The sequence below is a fragment of the Nycticebus coucang genome, chromosome 7 (assembly GCF_027406575.1).
Source record: "Nycticebus coucang isolate mNycCou1 chromosome 7, mNycCou1.pri, whole genome shotgun sequence".
NCBI classification, from domain to species: domain Eukaryota; kingdom Metazoa; phylum Chordata; class Mammalia; order Primates; family Lorisidae; genus Nycticebus; species Nycticebus coucang.
The window spans coordinates 132325978-132344569 of NC_069786.1; the positions used below are offsets into that span (position 1 = coordinate 132325978).

Genomic DNA, 18592 nt, shown 5'->3' on the forward strand with positions numbered 1-18592 from the left:
ACGAATGCCTGGCATCACGTGATAAGTGGTGCCCTCTAACCAGAAGTGAACACGGGTTCTTAAAGACAAATATTTAAATCGGAGTTCAGCCCTTTTAAAATTCAGTCGTTGCTGGAGACCTTGAACTCCACTAAGTGTCCAGAATTAGCTCCCTCCAGGGCGACCGCCTAGGGTGTATTTTTCCACAAGCGAAGCCCACGTCTGTTTTCTCTCTTTACGCTGTGTTTTTCTTTTGTAACGAGGTTTTTTATGTGTGTGGCAGGTGGCAGGTTCAAGAAAGAGATTGTTGTTGATGGACAAAGCTATCTGCTGCTGATTAGAGATGAGGGGGGCCCCCCGGAGGCGCAGGTGAGTATTACATGCACACCGTTCCCCCACCCTTTGCCTTCATTTTCTTGTCAAGGTTCTGCTTAAACAAGTGGCTCAGGAAATCATTGATGTGCTTTCAAAAAGAAAGGGGGGGACTAATGAAAATGCTTTCTCTAACTGCATTTTTTTCTCATCTCTAAGAAACAGATTCTATATTTTTTTCCTATTAAATCCTAGAGAGAAGTTTGATCCGTGCTGCTGATTTTTTTTCACTTCGTTTCTAGCAGGAAGGGAAAGCTGGCTGTGCCCTGCTTTGTCAACCCAGTTGAAACAGCATCGGAAGGTCTTTTAAGTTTTTGTTTGTTTGTTTGTTTTTCTTCAAGTACTTTGCTCTCTAGAGCAGTATTTTTCGACCGTTTTTATCTCAATGGCACCCTGGAACCTCTAGTTAAATTTTTGTGCCACACGTAAATTATATTGATTTTTTAAAAGGAGTAAAATAAAGAATATATTTACTGTGCTTTGAACTAATTTTGAAAAATATTTAATTAATGATGTTTAAAAGTTTTCCCGTCACACCTAAGATCCTCTCATGGCACACCCGTGCTGAAAGTCACTGCTCTAGAGCCACGTGGTCATTTAGGAAGTTTGCTGGGAGGAATTTGGAGCCAGGGTGCCGGGCACCCCTATGTCACTGTGGCCATCTTGGCCCAAGCAAGTCTCCAGGGCAACCCAGATGCAGCCTGTTGTGATTGCTTTGGGGATTCCTCGAACAATGGGCATTCTAGAAATAAAAAAGGGTGACCATGGAAAACCTTTCTTAGGGTGATTTCATTCAGTTTATCATTTTACTTAGATCATAATTTGCTAGTTAAACACTTTTAAAAAGCTGAGAGCTAGTATTAGCCCATGATCCTTAATGCAGACTTAATATTAAACCTTTCCTTGGCACTCTTTCTTGAACTTATGCTTTTGTGGAAGTGAAGCATAAGATCACAAGATGATGAAAGTGAAAGATTGCAGAAGGGATTGTTTAGCGTCTGAGACTCCATACACCGGAGGGCTGCATGGCTAGTCAGAAAATGTTACGTATTTGCCACATTTCCATTGCATCTAAAACACCCCTGTTGGTAAGATGTCCCAATATTTAAATGAAAAAATGCTGCCAATTGAACTATGAAACATCAGCAATAATAAGATGTGTTCTGATTTCAAAGGTGTTAAAGTGTGAAGGATTTTGCTTCCTGGTGTTGGCAATACCATAGATTGTCATAATAAGGGGAGATCTTGAGGACACGTTAAAAGGGAAAACAGTTGCTGACAGAGTCATTCCAGCCTGTGTTCAGTGAACATGTTAGTTTAAAATTAAGTGAGCAAGGTTTGAGATGTGATGGGGGCTACCCCAGGTTTGTGATGGTGACGGAACCCACATAGCTCCCTCCCTCTCAGCCGGGCAGTGTGTCCAGCCACAACAAGCTTCCTAGGGGAAGGTTCCTCAGGGACGCCATGACTAGCAGAAGGCAGCTTGTAAAGAGTGGCGGTCTCCTGGCTTCGTTTTCCATTCTTCCCAGCACATAAATATTTCCAGTGACTAGGAAGAAGCTTCCACCCCCCACAATTAAACAGCAGGCCTTTGCAGCGTAAGAAGAACCTAAAAATCAAAACAGAAGCATTCATGATGCGCACAGACTAGCTGGTCTGGTGGTTTCAGGAGGTGCTGTGCTTTGAAGTCCTGCCTCGGGGCTGCTTGGAGAGGGGGCTCCAGCCAGGGTCGGGGGACATAGAGCACTGACCCTCCTCAGCTTCACGGTAAAGCCTTAACTCTGCCGTGAATTAGTGTTACAGGGGTCACGTTTTTTATTTAAAAACATTCTCCATAGCTGGGTGTTGTGGCGGGTGCCTGTAATCCCAGCTGCTTGGGAGGCAGAGGCAAGGACTTGCTTGAGCCCAGGAGTTGGAGGTTGCTGTGAGCTATGATGCCACGGCACTCTACCCAGGGCGACAGCTTGAGGCCCTGTCTCAAAAGAAAAAAAAAAATAAAAACATTCTCCTGTATGTGCTCTTTAGTAGAAAGCCCACATCCACTGTTTCCTCAGCTCCCCACGTTCTCAGACCACATCCCATTATTTTGTCTCCAGTGGTCTTTTTTTCTGAGAAAGATTTTTTTTCTCTAATATCCATGGAAAATGCATCTTTTCGTCAAACTTAAGATGCTGAGAATATGCAGTATGCAACATTTCAAGTTTTCCATGTACCTGAATACACTGCTCAGTTACTTGTGGAAGTTGGAGTTTAACCCATATGAAGAGGCTGCCCACACACATCAGTGCTACTGCGGCCGCACGCATTCAGGGAGGACCTTGGCCTCTTGGAGAGAAAGGAGACAGATGGGCATGTTTTCTCCATTTCCACTTGGAAAGAGAAGGGTCTGTGGTGCTGTCCCACGCAGGGAGAGAGTGGCAGCTGTTGACCCACGGGGAGCTTCCATCCACTGGGCCGCAGCCCTGTGAGACGGTCATCAGTGCTAATGGGCTCACAGATGCTGGACGGCAGGGATGCTCATCAGAGGAGTTGGTGGAGGTTATGGCAAGTGCTGGCCAAACAAGAATAGAGTGACAAGAGCCAGGCCAGTGTGAGGTTCCCCTCTGACTGTTGTTAATTTCCCTAAAATAAGTACTGCTTCCCTGGCCAGGGCGATGCAGTCCAGCAATGGCTTGTTGGCCATTCAAGGCACTCCTGACCGTGGCCGACAGCCGGGAGTGGTGGCAGGAAGGACAGTTGAGTTTTCCGAGCAGCCTTCAGGAGCCTGGGGGAGGTTCCTTTTTAGCCTGGATGGTTCAGCAAGGACCCTGGACGGTCTGAAGAGGAGGCTGCATGTAAAACAGAAAGTTTCCAGGGCTGAGAACCTCTTTGCAAGGCCAGCGTTGCCTGGGTTGGGGCAGGGATTATAACGACAGTGGCCTGGGTGGGGTTAGGTTGGGGACCAGTTCCTGACGGGAGCACGGAAACCCACTGTGCACAGGAGAAGGCGGTAGTGATGCAACATCGCGAAATAACCAAAGTCAAAGGTCAACACCAGACAGCAGCAGAGGGGTGTCCCCAGGGCCCTGCTGGCCGGCCATCGGGGCCGTGGGAGATGGTTCCAGCCCCTTCTGGCCGTCTCTCCAGAGCCTTCCCACTAAGCCCCCATCTCTTCCCCTTCTCTTCTGCCTAGTTTGCCATGTGGGTGGACGCTGTTATATTTGTCTTCAGCTTGGAGGACGAGATAAGTTTCCAGACCGTTTACCACTACTACAGTCGAATGGCCAACTACCGGAACACAAGCGAGATCCCTCTCGTTCTGGTGGGAACCCAAGGTGAGCGATGTCTGTGCAGGGCTGTTCCCAAAAAATACCAACAGTTGAGCAGTAACTGGACTCATGGGCTGTATTTTGGTATGGGGGAATTTAAGAATAGTTTAAAGACAGAATATGGCCTATGAAGGTTCCCTCGTGAGACTTTTTTGAAACTAAATTTAACTGTCGCATTTTCTGATTTGATTCTATGGAGAAACTACTCAGCAACCTGAAAATAAACTCACAAATACACACAAACTTTCACAAACACACACACAAACAGGCTTAAAAAAAAAAAAAAAGATCTATTTTCTTGTTTTCTCTATTTTAATTCTATGTTGTGTAAAACAACCTATAAGCAGTCAAAGCTTACCACTTACTAGCATATCTTTAAAATAATACACGTCCCAGAGTTTTGTGTTATTCTGTTCTCTGTCAGTGTCTCATGATCTGAGCCTTATTTTTAACCTAGCAGGTCCCTCGGAGTGTAGAATTTCCCGTTTCTTGTAGGTCACTTAAAACGTGGGCTCTTAGTAAAGAGACTGTCAGGTGGGATCAGACGCAGCACCCTTGTCTTGGTCCCAGATTCTCTGTTGTGCGGTTGGGTCTGTGTCACTAACACAGCACATGCAGTGTTTTTAAAAGTCAGGTTAACTTTAAAACGGCTTTGTCAAAAGCACGGGTAACTTAGAAAACAGTCACATCAAGGAGCACAAATTGTATTGTCTTTCTGTTGTTAACAGACTGTCCTTGCTAATTCCTTCCATTCACCTGTCTAGCATCCTGCCCTGATGTGAGCCTTTTCCCAGTGAGAAGTTAGCTGTTGGAGCAGGCGGGGCGGGGGACACAGGCAGGGTGCGTGAGAGAGCCTGGCCGTCCTGCCCAGGACGCTGCGGAAGCCCCACTCACGAGGTGGGCACGTGCTGAGGGGAATTAAGCAGTGTGGTGGGTGCTGGGTGTCAGGCGTTAGGAGCTGGGCTTTCCTGGAGAGCACCCTTCCCTCCACCTTGTTTTAAGCACATGTGTGGTGGACAGCAGCCAGTGGTCACTCTGTCTAAGCACCTGGCATGGGGACGGTCTGCATGCCCACGGTGCCCTCTGGTGGCCATCAGGAGGCACATCCCTGGTTCCTGTTAGGAACACACAGAACGTTCCACGTGGCATGTGGAAAATTGTTAATAAGTAATGTTTTCAATATTATCTCAGGCAGATTCTGCCTATAGCTGCTTTGATGTTGTACAGATTAATTGTAAATTAGTGTCCTTGCTGAAGCGAGACGTTTTGGAGCTGGGTCCCTGGGGTGCTGCCTGAGTTCGGGGGTTGTCCTGAGGACTCGGTGTGGTGGTTTCTGTTTTTGTTTGTTTGTTTGCTGTAGACCGTGCACAGTGATGGTTAAGTTCTCAGTCTGGGCTGGAGAGACCGATTTAATCAGTTTTCGCTCAATACACGCCCAGCATCCTGTTGTTACAGGGTGAAGTGTCCACTACCCTGGACACTGGCTGCTGGCTGCTGGCTGTGGGGCCCTGACCCCTGCCTCTGCTCAGCTAGGGTCACTCAGAGGAGCTCGTGGGAGCAGGAGGCCTCAGCAGACGTGTGAGAGTGTCTGGAAACAGCTCATTCTCTTTCTCATCTTTCAATATAAGACCAGTCACAAGGTCCTGCCTGGGATCCAGAGCACGCCTCTGTCCCTGTCCAGAGGTGAGCCTGCCCCTGAGTCTCCGCCTGGGCAGGGGGGTTGTGTGTCTGAGGAGGAGGCTGCCAGGCAATCCTGCAGGCTCTTTTGCCAGACTGTCCCCACTTTGCCTCTGTTCCTTTCAGCTGAGCCACGCTGCAAGAAGGTGGCAGGAAGCGGGGTGTGGTTCTCTGAGCTGCCACAGTTAGGGGTCTCTTGGGATGCCAAGACAAAGGCAGGGCAGACTGCAGAGACAGTGCCTGGAGTCTCCCTCCCTGCTGGTGGGGGCAGGGAGCTTTAGAGGTCGGTTATGGGGCAGGAAGGAACTGAAGGAGGATTAAGTCCCTTCCTTAGGGTCACCTGGCATGGGGCAAGGCCTCAGCCCAAGGTGGGGGAACGGCCCGCGGGGGCCACGCTCATTTTTCCTGGACAGGGTGTGACTGGAGAGCTGCAGGGGTCCTCAAACTACGGCCCGCAGGCCACATGAGGTGTTGTGATTGTATTTGTTCCTGTTTTGTTTTTTTACTTCAAAATAAGATATGTGCAGTGTGCATAGGAATTTGTACATAGTTTTTTTTTTTTTTTTTTAACTATAGTCTGGCCCTCCAATAGTCTGAGGGACAGTGAACTGGCCCCCTGTTTAAAAAGTTTGAGGACCTCTGGAAAGACTTGCAACTTAATTTGATTGGAGGGAGAAACAGTATCTACGGAAAGCTGCAGTTAAAAGTGAAATGAAAACTGGGACGTAGAGACCAAATCTGGAAGTCTGTTCCCTGGCAGTGACAAGCGTGAGCCCGGTGTGCCTTGAGGCTGAGATGTGACCACACCTGAGTGGGTGTTCTGTTGAGGGTGGAGAGCCTCAGACCCATCAGGGCCCCCTGGGTTGGGATGACTTGTAAGCTGGGTGGAGGCTCTGTGGCTGGGAATCTTCACATTGTGCTAAAGCATCGAAAAGTTACGGAGGTTTAACTGTTTCCCTATAGTTTTCTTTGCAAATGTTTATACTTCTAAAAAATACCTTTTTTTCCTTAAATGTTGTGAAATGTAAGTCAGATTTACTGATCCGTAAGACAAGATGATAAAAGAGGGTGTCCTTTGTCCCCTAAGAAGGGTGCAGGCTGTCGGGGCTGTTGGGCTGTGTCAGTGAAAGAGAGTCCCGAGTCCAAGTTCATTTGCCTTCTGATAATCAGGAAGTAATCGGTTCACACCCATTTCATAGGGAGAAAAGGAAAAACAAATAGGAGAAAAAGGATGAAGAAAGAACAAATTGAATCAGTTATTTCCTGAAGATGCCACATTTTTAAATAGACTTCAAAACATGAAGTGTTAAATGCCCTTCCTATGCAAAAATAGCAAAATTTTAAACCTTGTGTTGCTCTTCCTTTGACTTGGAGGGAAATCCTGTTGGTGGGTTTTTGTTTGGAGAGTTTTTCAAGCCCTCTGAGAAAGGGCCTAACACATGCCTGTTAACATTTTGGCCTCTTCTTTCCCATTCTGTGTGTAACTCATAGGAATGGACGGGATGGGCCAGGACTGGGATGGTGGCTGACACAGATAGCTCTGTGCACGGATGTCCCATCCAAGTCACCTGTGGCCCCAGGAGTTCTGTCACAGCCTTGGGGATGCACAACACATATGCTTGTGGCACTGCATTTATTGACTGAGAGACTGGATCAGGGACCACACTTGGGAGAATGACACCTGTGTGTGGAGTGCATTTAGTGCAGGAGGCCTGGGGACTTGTTGGTAGTGACCGTTGGGTCTTTCTTTCTATTTTATTTAAGCACTTTCCTCCAGAGCCATGTTCAACTCTTATCTCTTCCCTCTGGTCTTCTGAACATTCTTTTAATCAATATTTTGGTTTCAGAAGCTCACCTCTAAAACAAATTTCTACTAATGAATGAATGACTATTCTGGTTTTGAGACAATTCACTGGGAGGTGAACTGTGTTTTAAAAACTCCAGAGTCATAAAAAATTGCCTTTCTACCAAGAAGGGGACAAGTTTTGAGTGGTTTGGTGACCTCACGTTGTGGGAAGCAATCAGTCTGTTTATCGTCACCGTGTGGTCACTTTTTGCTCTTCACTTCCAGACGCCATCAGCTCCACCAACCCGAGGGTCATCGATGATGTGCGGGCGCGGAAGCTGTCCAACGATCTGAAGCGCTGCACATACTACGAGACGTGTGCCACATACGGGCTGAACGTGGAGAGGGTCTTCCAGGACGGTAAATACTCCTTGGTGCGGATTTATTACAACCTTAGGAGGCAGGAGGCACTTCTTCAAGGAGACAGTCCTGCCTGTAGGTCATGACTTGTGTACACGTGAGTGACAGAAATGTCACTGGACAGGTGAGCATTAGGGTTGAGCCGTGAGTCCCCCATTGCAGAGTCAATTCTCAGTTCTGTTCTGTTTGAAATGATGTCTTTAGAACAGACAAGAAATGGCTTGGCACCGGTAGCATAGTGATTACAGTGCCAGCCACGTACACTGAGCCAGGTGGGTTCGAACCCAGCCCGGGCCAGCTAAACAGCAATGACAACTGCAACAAAAAAATAGCCAGGCGTCGTGGTAGGTGCCTATAGTCCCAGCTACTCAGGAGGCTGAAGCAAGAGTTTGAGGTTGCTGTGAGCTGTGATCCCACCACACTCTACCAAGGGTGACATAGTAAGACTCGGTCTCCAAAAAATAAAGTGGTGGGGGACAAGAAAACACCTGCCTTCAAATGACCTTGTGGTGGAGTCTGAGTGTTGCATTATGTGACCTTTCTGTGTATAGGATGAAAAATTTCTAGGGCGAGTGTTTCTTTGCATGCTCTGTGAGCCCTGCACGTGGCCATTTCTTTATTATATTGTAATCATTACTCTTTATCCAACCTTAATAAGTGTTTAAATAATTGATGTTAGGCTTAGAGGAGAATAAATTGAAAAAAGAGAGAGGTAACTTTGAATCAAAAAAATAAAAAAGAGAATCACAGGATGGGACTCACCCAGTGAGTGAGGATCAGCCCTTAGGGATTATGTTGTTATATTCATTATTAATAACCCACCTCCAGGAACAGCCAGGAGCCAGACAGGAAAATTTCCTGGTGTGGTGGGGGCACGAGGTTCTGCAGTGGGGATGACCCACAGTAAATGATTGTGAAGCCAGATGCTGCCGGAGAGGGTCTGGGTGGGTGGGGTGGTCGTACCTTGGGGGCAAGAAGGTCTGGGATGGAGTGGTTCTTTCAGGGAAGAAACGCTTGGGACACTTTGGGGAAGCGTGCTCCTGGCAGAGGGTTTCATTTCTGATGGGAATCACAGTAAATCAATCCTAGGCCCCTCTCCCCTGCTGGGTTAAGTCCATGGGGGTGGAGCCACCTCTGTGCCCCCTGCTCTGGTGCCGAGCAGGTTGTCAGGTCACGGAGTCGAGAGACGGCCCAGAGCTGATCAGGTCTTACTGTGCATTGACCCAGAATGAAAACAGTGGTTATCACACTACTCCTCCTGGCAGAGTGTCCCCCAAACTGGGCAACCTGTTCTTTTCTCTTAAATATTTAAATTAGTTTTCAAGTGACATTGTGGGAATCTCAGACTTTCACTATTTCACTGAAGCTTGTTACAGTTTCAGACTTTGCATTCCCTTCCCTTTCCTGTAGCACCCCAAGTCCTTTCTGAGCTTGCCCTCTCTTCCTGGTCTCTACCGCACAGATGGTTACCTATTCTCAGCACGTTTCCTATTTATTCCTTCACTCCCCCGCTTTCTACCCCATTCCCTGACAGTCCAGAAACGTAGGACTCCCTGACTCCCTGAGCAGCAGCGCGAGGTCCCTGGGTTCCCACAGCCCCTTCTTCCTTCCGTTCACGATTGTCCTGGTGTCCACGTGCCGGCTGTCGGGAGCGTGTCCCGGGGGCAGTGAACCTTCCTTCCCACCGTGGGACATGCCACACTGTGTGCAGCCCCAGAACGTCGGTGAGGCTTATGAAGTCCTGCGGGAGAAAGGGCCGGAGATCCCCACAAGGGCCCCAGGTGGGACAGGGTCACTGTTGACTACTGCATAGCCCAAACCTGTGTGACAATTAAAGAAAAGTGTTGTAGAGGAAGGGTTCCCACACCATGGCCCACACGCAGAATTGCTCTGCCTGTGGTTGTAGAGACTTTCCCTGAAGCACAGCTGGGCCCTCTCTTCAGGCTCTGTCTGGGTTCAGGCTGCAGAGGGGAGTGGGTGTAACAGGCTTATTACCACCTGCAAAGCCCATAATAAGTGCTCACTGGTCCTTTGTAGAATTTTCCAATCCCTGGTACAGGTGATGGAGCTCAGTTGTATGGATGGGTTATTCTCTACAACAATTCCTTTACTTTTACATTTATCTTGGTTAGCATGCATGAATTTTCCATAAATAAATGAATCCATATTGTAAAAATAATCACATAAATTAGTTAATGCTGGGGGACAGTGAGGTTCCTGTGCCTTCCTGGAAAGTGTCCTGTCCTAATCCATGCTGGTTGCTGTGACACATTACTGTAGACTGAGTAGCTTGAACAGCAGATACTTATCTCTGATAGTTCTGCAGGTTGGGAAGTCCAAGATCAAGGTGCTGGCCTGCCTGGTGTCTGGGAAAGGCTCTCTTCCTGGTCTGCGGTGTTCCCAAGTGATGGAGAGCACAGGGACAGGATGCATGATTTCTATTTCCTCCTCTGAAAAAGGGCACTAATCCTGTCTGTGAGGGCTGCACCCTCCCAGGAGATGGAGAGCACAGGGAGAGGGTGCATGCTTTCTACTTCTTTTTCTGAAAGGGCCCTAATCCCATCTGTGAGGCCTGCACCCTCATGACCTGATCACCTTGTAGAGGCCCCACCTCTTGATACCATCACACTGGGGTTTAGGATTTCAGTGTACAATTTGGGGAGGACACACAGTCCGTGACATGACATATCCAGGGTGTTCAAGGCAGTGGTCAGGAAGCCACTGTGTGCTGGGAACTTTTCATTGTCTTCCTCAGGTTGGGGTGTTGGCGAGGGTAGAATGAGGAATGATAATGATACTTCTCATGTCATGATGTTAAACTGCTAAAGCACTGTATTCCCATTGCTGCGACAGCTCATGTGGAAATGCTTTGATTAGTGTCAGGTTTCACAGGGTTGAGAGATTTCCATTTATTTTATTATTTCTCATTTTAGAAGTAATATATTTCCATTAAATATTTGGATTGTATAGAATCTGAAAAGAATACCTAAGATGCTACAAACTTCTAAAACTCCTGTGAGTTTATTTATTTTTAAAATATTTTTATTTACATGAATGTAAGTTTTCAAAATAAAATTAGGGTTATTACCCTGTATGTTTTATATATTGTATTCTTTTTAAATTTAAATTATAAACTCTTTCACTGTCAGTTGTAAAAGGAGTTAACTAACTAGATAGGGCTGTATTCAATGCTTAGCAATTCTTTTTTTTTTTTTGAGACAAAGTTTCACTTTGTCACCCTTGATTGAGTGCAATGGCATTATAGCTCACAGCAACCTCAAATTCTTGGGCTCAAACAATTCTCTTGCCTCAGCCTCCTAAGTACCTGGGACTACAGGTGCCATACATAACACCCGGCTATTTTTAGAGATGAGGTCTCGCTCTGGGTCAGGCTGATCTTGAACCTGTGAGCTCAGGCAGTCCACCTGCTTGGCCTCCCAGAATGCTAGGATTACAGGCATGAGCCACTGTATCCGGCCTACTTAGTAATTCTCAACAATAAATCCTTAAGGGAAAAATATTGCAAGGTTTGTGATGATAATTGAAGAAATCAAGGCTCAGAAAAGTTCTATAACTGGACCAAAGGCACGTAGCCTGGACGGTCCTTCATCCTGGGACCTGAGGACCTGGACTTTACCACAACGCTGGGCCATTTTGTCATTGAAACAGAAGCAAACCAGCTCTTGGGCCCTGAGGATGTGTGGGCTCCGCCGGCCGGCCGGCCTGCGGAGGCCATTTGGAGGGTGCATGTGGCAGCAGGTTCTTTTTGTTTAGATTTCTCTTTTGATTTTGACTCCTTTTATGCCCTGGGACTTACTTACTTTTTAAAGAAAGATAAAATTTCTATATAATATTTAGCTTATGGATAAAAGAGGAAAGCGAGCCAGGCACTCCCACCTCCCTTGTCACGGGCCGGCCAGCTTTATGTCAGGGACCAGGGACCTCATTCTTTGCTTGTTTAACTTTTGACTTCTTAGTGTCCCCAAATCGGAGGAAAATTGTCAAATTCATGGAGAAACATGACATCCGATTCCTTTCCTTTCGTTCGTGTAGTTGTCCAGTGGGTACCTACAGGTGGCTTTTGGGGAACTGGCGGGTCGCTGCCTGTTGTGACGTGGGTTTGGGGAGGCCGGCTGGCCGGCGGGCGCACTCATCCCCTCACGCATTCAGTGGCTGGTTTGAGCACCAGCTTCCCACATACGTGGGTCTTGCTGGGCGGTAGAGTCGATTGGGAAGTGCAGGTGTGAACTCTGAACATGGACCAGTCACATGGAAACATGAACTTGTGTCTCGCCCAAGAGTGGAGGAGGGTGTAGCAGGCACGGCTGCCTTCCCGCGTCCCTCCCAGCGGTCTGGGAGCCGCCTGCTTTTACTCACTGGCCCGTTTGTGTGGCTTGCAGGGCAGGAGGACGTGGCTCCCACCAGTGGGTTCCTTTAAATAAGATTCACCCTTAGATAATTCGCATACCCCCAGTTTCTACTTCACTGGGCTGCAGGGTCTGAGTGGGGACAGCAGAACCCTTGGGAAAGGGTGTGCTGATGCTGCCTCAGCCCCTGAGATCCTGCTGGGCTCTGTCACTGGAGCAGAGTCCGGGAGGTTAACTACACACCAGTTTCTGCATTTGCAAAGATAAAGTGGCGATTGCTGTGTTCAGCATTACGTGTTTTAAAAGTCCCTGGTCTTTTGTTCTCTTGCAGCCTGGGTATAAGAAGAGACAGGTTTACAGAAAAGTGAAGTTCTTTCTTGTGGACACTGTTTCTTTGGTGCTGTGATTTTTTTTTTTTTTTTTAAAGGTGAATTTCTCCTTTCTACAAAGAAACCACCTTTCTAAGTGGCAGAAGCTTTTCCAGAGAGCATGTGTCTGTCAGTTGTCTAGGAAGGCCAAGAAGGGTGTGCTGCTGGGGGCATTTTGTAATCTCCATGTTCAAAGTAGCCTAAGGTAGTCACAAGGTAGACAAAAGTCAGCTCTTCCCAAGACCAGGCAGCATTAAAGGTGGTAGGAATCCGTCCATGTGCAGTGAAAAGGCCCCTTGGAGCATCACACACCCCGACCCAAGAGGAGAGGACTGGTCTGTGCCCTCTCGTCCTCCAGGTTTTAATTCCTTGTAGTTAGATTCTTAGAGATTTTAAATTCTAGCCTCTTCTCAAATGCTGTAGAATTTCTCATCTCACAGAGCACCCATGGCAGTGACCTGTCTGCTGCAGGTGACATCACTATGTGATGAACATAGTGATTTGTGTCACGGTGACTTACTCCACCTGAGGACGACACAGAATTTTTTATTTTGACTTTTTATGAATAGAGCCAGTGGACCCTTTATTTTATTGAGCATATTTTATGATTTTTGAATTATGGTGTGTTTGTGGTATTCCAAAGCGCCCTGATGCCTGAAAAAGGTTTCCCTTCACCTGGGGGCGGGGAGTGGTACAGAGACTCTTCCTGTCCCCTTAGCTGAGCAGCTTCATGTCTTCCCTCCCCCGCTCCCCAAAGCAGTTGCCGTAGATTTATCTGAATTGTAAACAGTGTTGTTTTGTTTGCTGGTCGTTTTATTATGCCGCCCAACATCAGTTGTTTTGTATATAGAATTTCATATCTTAACATGCATGTTCTAAAAATTGTAGTCATTTGTTAAACTGTAGTTCATGGCATCACAATACACATGACCCAGGCCTGTTCCCCAGTAAAACTTCAACTTCCTACGTTCTTAAGCTGCTATTCATAGGACAGCAGGAAAACCCACATGCAAAATTTTGCTCTAGTAATAGTTGTTAGATCACAGAATAGATACGTGTTTTTCATATAGGAAGAAAGAAGTCAGTTCTAGGTAGCTGAAGGGGAGGGGCGGGGAGAGCTGGCCACAGCATCAGAAGGGTCCCATATGCCGGTTACTGTGCCCACGGCCTTACTGATGTTAGGCTTTCCTCTGCTCACAGGGCATGTGCATCACTGTGGGTGGGCGTTTATCTGGTAGAGTAATTCCTATTCCAGGAAGATCTGTGTCAGTCCTTGGACAACATCACCTTTCTCTTTATGTGCGTGTTACAATGAATGTTCTGGAAAACACGTTCAGAGGAGCCATTCACTGTGTTTTCTCCCCTTCCCGGGGATGCTCACCTGTGCGTACCAACCCCTGCCTGGAGCCTGAGTTGGGGCGAGGTCCCCTGGCTTCCCAGCAGGGGAGCCTCGGCTTGCCCTCCACCCTTTCCTTCCAAAGGTTGAAATCCTGGTGTACGAAGAATTCATTTCCCATTAAACGCCTGCAGCTGCTTGGTCCTAATTACAGGAGTGCCCCGAACAAGAGGAGCTGCATTAATGAGCCCGTTTGTGCAACCTAATTGCACGCACTAGAGCATCATTAAATGGGGATAGTCCCCTGGGATTTTCTCCTGAGTGCCCCATCATCTTGTACCATTTTTGTTTTGCTGACACCACAGTCTTTTGTTTGTGCTGTTAAAAGATATGTCAATTAGGCCTATTCTATTCTTTCCTGAAACTAGCTTGATTTTCATTGTTGGGGTGGCCTTTTTTTTATTATTTGTTGCTGTTCTTTTTCTCTTATTATGTTAGAGATTAGATTGGAGCTAATGTGTGTGTTTGGCAAAGGAGTACTTCTAAAAATAGGAATTTTCACCTTTGAAAGCAAGCCATGTACAGGGTAGATAGAAAGTTCATGTGCCAATGTTAAACTATTTTAAATTGTACACCAACTTTATGTCCACCCTTTATATGTGCATACATTGGGCATTTGATATATATTCAAAGGGTGAACTAATCAATCATCGAGCATTTACTTTTTAATCATTCGTGATAAGGAAATAATTTAAAGCAGTTTACTGTAGTAAATGGCACATGAACTTTATGGCCATCCCTAGCAGTTTAAGAGCTTCGGATATAGGACAGTAGATGTTATAGGGCCCAGTTTACAGCTGGGGTCCCCTGTTGGGCCTGTCTGCTTCCCAGTGTCACATGGTGCCTGCTGCTCAAGCCAGCATTTCCAGTTTCCTACTGCAGTTTTTCACTGTGCCCCTGTCCCCATCACTGTGACCACGTTCATATACCCTCTGCCCCACCCCATTCCCCGTGTTGAAAAGTCACAGTTCTAAGACTTCCTGGGACAGTGGGGTGGTTGATTTGTATTAGGACAGTGCAAAGAAGGTTTAGCTGCTTAACTCATATTTCATTAAAGGAGTTTTCTATTTTCAAACTTTCTGAGAACAAAGATGACATAAAATAAGGAACTCGTCTATATAAGGTTCAAGCGGTGCTTCTGTGGTGGTGATGCTGCCAGGCAGAGAGGCTGGACCTGGCGGCTCACGCCTGTAATCCTAACACTTTGGGAGGCCGAGATGGGAGAAACACTTAAGGCCAGCAGTGTGAGACCAGCCTGCATAAGAGTGAGGTCCCGTCTCTACTAAAACATAGAAAAAATTAGCCGGGTATGGTGGTGGGCACCTGTAGTCCCAACTACTTGGGAGGCTGAGGCTGGAGGATCCCTTAAGCCCAAAAGTTTGAGGTCACTGTGAGCTATGATGCCACAGCACTCAACCCAGGCAACAGAGTGAAACTGTCTCAGGAAAAAAAAGAGAAAAGAAAAAAGTAAGCACTCTTCAAGTCTCTCTAAAGTTAATTGGTTGGGTCTTTCAAGGTGCCCTTGATCCTGGTTTGAGGGCCTTCCTGGTGTCAGCATTAACCTGGGGGTAATTTTCAGTCGCTCCCTGGAGCTCCTAAGATCGTACAATCCAGTGGAAATGAGAACCTGCAAGTTGTCTCCAGAAGGGGCACATCTGGCCCAGGGTTTATAATCTCCCACTGACTGGAAGGCAGCCTGCTTGTCTGGTACCAACACCCAGCACACTTCTGAGGTAGCCTGTTGGGGAGGGCGCGATGTATGAAGAAGGGCTGTTGGTTTGGTGCAGTCTTTGTGCTTGGGCCCAGTATGTGTCTGGATGGGAACGTGCGTAGATATTTGGTAGCAAGTATTGGTGTGACCCATGGCGCAGCCAGTGCTCCTTGTTTCCACATTTTCAAATAATTCATTTCTTAATCAAAGAAGCAGCTTCTATATGAGGGTTAAATCACGAATTGAAATAATACAGAAACTAAAATAAGCCTTTTTTATGTAGGAAAGCATATATTCAGAGGTTTTAAAAAAAACAATGAACCAAAAATACTTTTGAGTTAGTATTTCTAAAAAAGCGTTAGTTTGGGTTCAAAAATTCTTACAGTTGTGAAGCTGCAAAAGCACGTGTTCTACAGCTGAACCACACATCTGGCACGTAGCTGGGGCAAAGTCTTTCAAACACACTCAATAAATACAAATATATTAAGACGAAATTACTCACCGAGCCGCACCACACATTTTCAGGACTAATTTGAGAATGTGTTTGAGATGATTATCCTTGAATAAATCTAAGTAATTTTGAATATTATTTCAGTTATTTTGTATTACAAATCTGATTTAAGATTCACTTAAAATCACCCATCTGAAATGAAAATGTTTAGGTTGGGGGAGAATCTTAGTTATTTGTACTCCGTATGAAACTTGATAACTATGAAAATTGTTTATGGTACAGCGGGCTAGAAGAAACCAATAAGGAAAGGCATTTTGGTCCTTTCAAAAATAATAGGAAAAAGTTGTCTTCAGATCGTAATCAATGTTGATGATAATACAAACAACCAGAGACAGTGAGTAACCTTTTATTTAGGAGTGTTGTAGGATATTATGTTAATAAAGGCAGTTACTTTATTAACAGTGTTTTACCCCAAGCCTGGAATTTTTCATGCTGTGCTTCTCGTACTAGAGATGTTTAAATGTGCATGGAACCTCACACGTGGGCCCGGAAATGCCTGGATTAACTCTCACACTGCCAAAATCACATCATTAAACACTATTAGCAAATGCTCTCTGTTATGATTTCCATGGTAAGACTTATCTCTTTTGCTCATAGAATTAATTTTATCAATGACATAGAAAATGGTTATTTTAATACTTTCCAGCACTGTGGCATCATAGCCGTGCTTTGCCCTAGGATTCCTTGCTAATGACTTTAGCCAGCTTGAATTAGCCTGATATATCATTAATGCATACAAATGGCTTTTATTTTTGTTCATAATCTGTTCATAATGCCGTGGCATTCTGCTCTTCCTAATGTTTTTAAAATGATTAAATGGAGATGTACTTTGTGACCTATTTAACCTTCCATGGAGCCTTTGCTCAAAAGTACAAGGCAGTGTTACTTAACTAGGACACTCAGAAACTGTTTCAGTCTACGGCTCATGTTTCCCAGTTATTTTGAAGGCTGCCATTTCATGAATTTTCCCCTTTGACAATATGGACATTCGTGGAGGAGCTGAAGTTCTTTGACACAGGGAAGGGTAGCTTTGCCCCAAGGACTTAGGCTTTTCTCATATGGTTCCTGCAGATTGACCCTGGTGGGGCTCCAGGAGTTTGCGTGGGACAGAGGCTTAGAGCAGATTTCTGGCACCCCCAAAGGCCAGGCTCTGGAATCTGGGGTTAGTTTGTGTAACTAGGGCAGAGTCGTGGGAAATGTGGGGACATGCAGCATGATGATATTTATACTGACTTATCACTCTTCTCTGATGTAGGCAAAAGTAACTGTGAAGGATGGATTTCAAAATCATTTTTCTAAAAGAAAAATACAATGTAAAACTTTGGACTGGGGTGGTGACTGTGGCTCAGTGAGGAGGGCGTTGGCCCCATATACCAAGGGTGGTGGGTTCAAACCCAGTCCCAGCCAAACTGCAACAAAAAACAGCTGGGTGTTGTGGCGGGCGCCTGTAGTCCCAACTACTCGGGAGGCTGAGGCAAGAGAATCGCCTAAGCCCAGGAGTGGGAGGTTGCTGTGAGCTGTGACGCCATGGAACTCTACTGAGGGCAACAAAATGAGACTCTGTCTCTAAAACAAACCAAAAACTTTGGACTGGTTAGATTTTGTGAAATGTGCCAAAGAGAAATGATTTTTAAAGGATGTGAAATATGGGCATAAAACTGCTCATAACACTATTAGCCTGTGGCAATTATTAAGACCTCGGTGTGTGGGCGTCTGATGTGTGCGTGTTTGGTGTGTGGGTGCCTGGTGTGTGCGTGTCTGGTGTGTGGGCGCCTGGTGTGTGCGTGTCTGGTGTGTGGGTGCCTGGTGTGGGCACGTCTGGTGTGTGGGCGCCTGCCACATGCTTGAAAGTGGTGGCCTCCTGTGCCTGGTAAATTTCACAGCCAGCTCTTTCACCTACTCATTGAGCAGCCCTAACCTGAGAATCCAAAATGGGGAATGCTCCAGACTCATTGAGTGTTCACAGAAGCATTGGAGTTTCAGATTTTCAGTTGAGGCATATTTAACCTGGAAGTCATAGGCAAATATACCAAAATCCCGAAAAATCCAAAATCCCAAACACAATTGGTTTCAGCCATTTCAGATAAGGGATGCTCAACCTGTAAATACCTTTTCTACACTATATAATTACCTTACATTGCATTTTGTCGAGGAAATAAAACAATGTTTGGCCCAATGTCCTATTAGACATTTAGGTGGGTTCTTCCCCTCTGTACATTTCATTTAGGGTCCGTGCTTCAGGGCGTGGCTTTTTCTACAGAAGTCTTCACCTCCATCCTTAATCACGTCCTGAGGACACATCTCTGCAGGTGAGAGTGCTGAGGCAGGGATTTGAACAGCTTTAGGGCTTTGGAATTGCCTTCTCTCCAGTTCAGGCTCCTCTAGCTTTTGTCATGTTTTTGCACTGGCCACACCAGGTATTTTTCATCTGACACTTTTATTTGTTTATAGACAGGAAAAAAAAAAGTATTATTTTAAGTAGGTCTTCCCGTAATATGCAAATACGTGTAAGTTCAACTCCTGCAATCAGTTGTTTGGTTAAGTGAACCCAGTCTGTCCCAGGTGGGAAAAGGTCTGCATACTGGGCAGGACTCCCAGGGACCGGTGGTCCAACCTGCCTCACTGGCTTCATCAGACAGGTTTGCTAAGGCTGCAGCAGCCCAGCTCCCCCGGTGTGCATGCCCCAAGCGTGGCTTG

The 18592-nt window shown here is 46.2% G+C and overlaps 1 protein-coding gene across 10 annotated transcripts in view; it reads left to right on the forward strand.

The window, feature by feature from the left end:
• AGAP1 (ArfGAP with GTPase domain, ankyrin repeat and PH domain 1) overlaps positions 1-18592 on the forward strand; it is a 547645-nt gene that overhangs the window by 224050 nt on the left and 305003 nt on the right. For all 10 annotated transcript variants that reach the window (XM_053596986.1, XM_053596987.1, XM_053596989.1 and 7 more), the window contains 3 exons: positions 263-348; positions 3524-3665; positions 7408-7542. In XM_053596986.1, coding sequence (XP_053452961.1) covers positions 263-348; positions 3524-3665; positions 7408-7542 — 363 coding nt within the window. The remainder of the gene's footprint in view (positions 1-262; positions 349-3523; positions 3666-7407; positions 7543-18592) is intronic.